The following is a 5,101-nucleotide window of genomic DNA, read 5'->3' as shown; positions in this document are numbered from 1 at the left end:
GTGGTGAACACGATAATTGTCCTAGGAAACTTTTCATAGTCACGCTGGATCTAATGCATATGGAGCGACTATCATGCTGCAGGTGCAAGTCATAGAATATGTTCATGATATTAGGAGATACACAATTATTGAGAGCTGCAGAACACAAACTCATCCAAAAATATTCCTATTAGATCGATTCCTGAAAATAAGTCAACGCACCGACGTGTTTTCCCGCTGAAATTCTCGCGTAAAATGTTAGCGGAATGTCGTTCTCTGTGGTCGTGACCTCGGTTGAACCGAAACGGCAAAGTAAGCTAAGTCCATTGTCGTACGTCTTTTCTTTTTAAAGATTTCATGAAAAATACACGGCATTTAAATACACAACACTTCTACGCTTTTTGAAGTCAAATCTTTCCTTACACATTGCATTTAAGTAGGCATTGTTTAATTTTCTGTATGTGTTGCCCTAGAACCGAATTGTGAATAGATGCATTACAAAGAATTTACTTCCTATGGCCTGATACTAGAAATGTAACAATTTTCATTCCGCGATAAGTGGCGACATTTCCGAGGCGCGAATTTTTTTTGTCAGTCTGGTATTATTTCTCACTCACATCCATGGCAAGAAAGAAAAGTGATTTCAGATCCCAAATTATTTGTGATGGCCAGGCAGCTCGGAACAAATAAATGGTCCTCGGAATCGCCGCTTTGTTAATGGTTTAGTTTCAGATTTTGATTTTTTTCAGAAACATGACGTATTTTCACCCACTTGGCATGGTCTGTTATAGCATCTTTAGTCCAAAAAATCAATTTTACAGCATATATGTTTTCAACAGCCTTCAAATGGACAGTATTATGTTAAAATACACAATATGGAATATGTTGTTTTCATTAATTTTGACCATCTTGACCTGATGTTGAAAATATGGACTTGGCAGGAAAAGGGATACTGTACGATAGACCTGATCATGATTATTGATAATAGACACCTTCTAAAGGTTTTATTTCTTATATACTAAATGCCATATTACATATATTAGAAATCTACCCATAATTCTAAAAACCCGCAGCCCGCAGCCCGCAACCCGCAGCCCGCAACCCGCAGCTCGCACTTTAGCAGATACCCGAAAGTGAGAACGAACAGAAAATGGCAATACGCTTATAATTAAGTGGCGCAGTAAAGATGAGAAAACCGTTAAAGTGAACAGATAAAGTACTAGAGACAAATTAGAAAACTATCGAATTTCGCTCACAGTAGAACCCCTTGCCTGATAATTCCCAAACTCTCCAGTAGATGAGATCATACATGTCAAAATTTCCATATTTGGTCATTTCACTACACCTTTCTCAAGGGTCCATTTTATTGACTAAACTTTATCAGTAATGGCTAAAGTTAAAAGACTTTTCAATTGTCACAAAACTTTGAGTAATATTTATTGTGGGCAGAATGAGTCAGAGCACTACACTTTACATGGTCATGTACACAGTCCGTACCCTGCACAGCGCACTCCTAGATCACTTATAATTATACCTTACTTCAGTTTATTCATAAAATTACAATTTCATTTCGTGCGCTTGGCGCACTTATAAAATTTCCAATTGCAAGACCTTTTGACATGTTTGAAGAAATGAACTGTTTTAATGACGTAATTATATACGCATGCGTTATGCCTGCTTGATAAAGCGCATGCCCACAAGTTATCGGCCATTTTGCCATCCAGTGTGTAATCTTCACTTCAACCGTGAATTCGAAAAAAATTGGACGGAAACGTCATTTATCCTCCAAGTTGTAGTATTTCGATGTCGTGACAGCAAAAACCATGGGGAACCGTGGAATGGAAGATCTCATCCCCATCATCAACAAGCTACAAGATGCGTTTGCGGCCATCGGAGCGTCGGCGTCGTTCGACTTACCGCAGATCGCTGTTGTTGGTGGGCAGAGCGCCGGGAAAAGTAGCGTACTTGAAAATTTTGTCGGAAGGTAAGCGATCTAGTGAATAAAAATGTATTTATGTTTATTCAGCAATAGCGTTTGACTGGCCACCTACCTATATGTAAAACCCTGTTTGTGACAACCTAAATCTACCGAAGAAACCGACCGGGAGGTGTGTGTGCTGATGAATGGGTCTTGGGGAAGTGACGGTTAAATCAATGAAACTGAGCGTAAGTGGGTAAATAAAATCATTGGAAGTGAAAAAAACCGAGTGTTAGATTAGTACAGCAAATTAATGTTTGATCACTTGATGTTATTTATGATACGAAACAAAATTCAGACTTTCTCAGATGTAAACATTGTGTAACACTACAGTGAAGGCGTTTTCGTCTTGACGCGTGAGAGGCGTTCCTCGGGTCAGAGGTCGTTCTTGTCAGAATATATGGGAAATATAATAATTGTCAATCAAATTATTGTTTTTCACCCCAAGGTTCGATCAGTAATGTCTCGTTTGGAGTTTTTGTCCACGGGTTTGAACATGACTGTTTTATAATACCATTTCCCTAAGAAGATATGTAAAGATATGTATAATTAAGAATGTTGATTTTCATGATTTACAAAAGTGATCAAAATTCAGAATTCTTCATTTCCGTCAGACATTTTGTAGCTGTGGAGTATGAAAAGTTGTGTATATTGCAGACATACACATTAGAGTATAGATCACAGATTACATTTGATGAGCAATTCCAGACTACACCACTTTTGTACTATGTACTGACTGTGTTGGTGTTTTAGACTTAGTTGTAAAACTTTAAAGACAAAAAGTTTGCAGGGAGGTTTTTATGTGGCATATGATAATGTTACTATTTTCATTTCATTTATTTCAACAGAGACTTTTTGCCACGTGGTTCTGGTATCGTGACCAGAAGACCATTGATCTTGCAGCTGAATTATGCAAAGGGAGGTTAGTATTAGCTCATTGTTGTTTAAAACTTCCTCAAGGGACAAACACAGAAGTGCGCATGGAGAGTTACAAATATTGATTTTAAGTCTTTTAACCCTTTCACCACCATGGTTTGTCCCAAATCCATTGTTTTCTATGGTAAAGTTGGACCTGTATACAGGGAACTGGGGGTGAAAGGGTTTTAATGAAGATACAGTCTTTAAAAGTTACTTCCGAAAGTCTCCTTGGATACAGAAATTATCTGTGACCACCAAGTTCAAAGTAAACATAACATAAGCACAAGTTGGTTTTCTGTCCAAACTAGGTATCAGGGAATGTACTACTTCAATATATGCTATGCAATCTATTTACATTGGTTTGAACACAGTTCTTTGAAAGTACATGTATAAGAAGTAATTTCACATCAGTAATTATCATTTTTGTCCACATATATGGTACAGAATGATGAGAAAATACAGTATAAAAACATTTACTGGTCATGAGGACAACTGCATGCATACAGTTGTTTCCCAGAGAGCCTGAAAGTCACACCCCAAGAACAGTCATTTCAGGAAACCATAGGCTGACAGAAACCGACTGTTTGGGGTAGCTCAGGGAATACAAATGTTACACTAGTTTTGCCAGTTAATATGTTTTATAACACACCTTCTCCATGTCCTCACTGAAAAAATGATGAATGATTCGTAGCATCATTTTCTTGAATGTGCACATACATTGATGGTGTTTACACAGTTACCAAGGTAATAGTTTTCTGAACTGTTACCAAGTCCAGTGATAGTTCAAAAAAGTGTAAGCTATAACTGGCTCTTTGCATGTACTGTATCAGTGTCGGGGCCAAAATACATACATACCACTGACTATAGATGGACAAATCAGGCTAAACCCTTTTGATGTGGTGTGTTAAATTAAAGTACAATCTGATCATTACCAAGTCAGTATTTGGAAAGGATTGAAACAGAGTAGATACACATGTGAATGTTCAGTTCTGTCAGAATGATGACAGTATCCTAGTATTGTGGATGACAGTGTGGTCAATGACATTGTTACCAAGGTCATGATCAGTCTTGCTCCATGGAAACTATTCCCTGATCCCCTTTTGTCTGAACTGCAGCAATTTTAGGACATAGACCTGTTGTGCAGAACCCAACATGCCCTTTCCTTGGGAATGGGATGTAGACACAGTTTTATTCAATAGTTATAAGGTACACATATTGATTGAAACATATGACAACTGTCAGGTTCAGCAGATTGAGATTTGTGGCTTGACAGTTTTATTTGTATTATCATTGTTAAACCAACATTTGTAACAGACCATTGACACAGCAGTATACAGCAGTGATAACATTGCAAGTAATGACCCTTTCATTCTTGAAAACTTGTTAAATAGTCATTGACATTATACAAATATTATTTTGCATCTTAATATTGTTTTTTGTAAAGTGACCTATTAGATATGTGGAAACTATTTTATAAAATGTGTCCTCATTAAATTTATCTAACAGCACTAAACTGTAAAGGTCTGTTCCAGTGGAAAACAAAAGGCAACATATTCTTCATCCTGATACCCTACCATCTGCATGAACTTAATCCTGGTGATCAGAAAACATGCGTTGTCCATCATATGCTTGTCAATATCAGTCAGAGTATACATTTCCATGTACAATTTTATTATTTTATAAACAGATGGGATTTTGCTGTGTGTACAGTTCATGCTGATTTATGTAATTGTAGGCTGTAAGTTACATGTACGTACGATCATAGACCCTACAGGAAACGTTTCTCTGTTGGGTCAATGGCATGTAAATACAGTAACAGCAAGGAAGTCCAGATTATGCTGCAGTATATTAATATATGTAGTAGCTTAGCCAAGGAAATGTTATTTTTGTGAAGATTATCCTTTTTACATCTATGGATGTGTACCAATCATTTTAAGGGACTTGTATATGCATTGTGTTAGATTTGTATCAAGTATTCTGATTGGGTCGTGAGAGGATGTCAAAGTCACTTGTTTTCATCGAGTTAGCTTTATTGGCAATGTGTCACATTGCCATTAGGGCTGTAGTAAAATAGATTTTTGGATGATAAGCATGCAAAAAACATCACGATAGTCATTGTTGGTGATAACTATACATATGCCTCATTGTTGCTAGGTCTGTTGTTCAGTCAACTTTCCCAGCTTTTTCTTGAAAGTGTTTGTATTGTTCTTTAATATGCATCCAGTA

General features: G+C 37.0%; 1 protein-coding gene across 5 annotated transcripts in view; it reads left to right on the top strand.

The window, feature by feature from the left end:
• Positions 1 to 1,659: 1,659 nt before the first annotated feature.
• The window catches only part of LOC139152558 (dynamin-1-like), a 38,726-nt gene continuing 35,284 nt past the window's right edge, over positions 1,660 to 5,101 (top strand). For 3 of the 5 annotated variants that reach the window (XR_011556652.1, XM_070725770.1, XM_070725773.1), the window contains exons 1-2: positions 1,680 to 1,963; positions 2,806 to 2,879. Coding sequence is in view for 4 of the 5 variants with exons in the window: in XM_070725770.1 (XP_070581871.1) it covers positions 1,803 to 1,963; positions 2,806 to 2,879 (235 nt within the window). In the remaining variant the exon portion in view is untranslated. Of the gene's footprint in view, positions 1,964 to 2,805; positions 2,880 to 5,101 lie in introns of all 5 variants that reach the window. The other 2 variants (XM_070725774.1, XM_070725772.1) reach the window with 2 other exon arrangements.

The sequence above is a fragment of the Ptychodera flava genome, chromosome 16 (assembly GCF_041260155.1).
Source record: "Ptychodera flava strain L36383 chromosome 16, AS_Pfla_20210202, whole genome shotgun sequence".
In the NCBI taxonomy this organism is placed as follows: Eukaryota; Metazoa; Hemichordata; class Enteropneusta; family Ptychoderidae; genus Ptychodera; species Ptychodera flava.
Note: the sequence above shows the minus strand (reverse complement) of the source record. Positions and strands in the feature narration are given on the sequence as shown.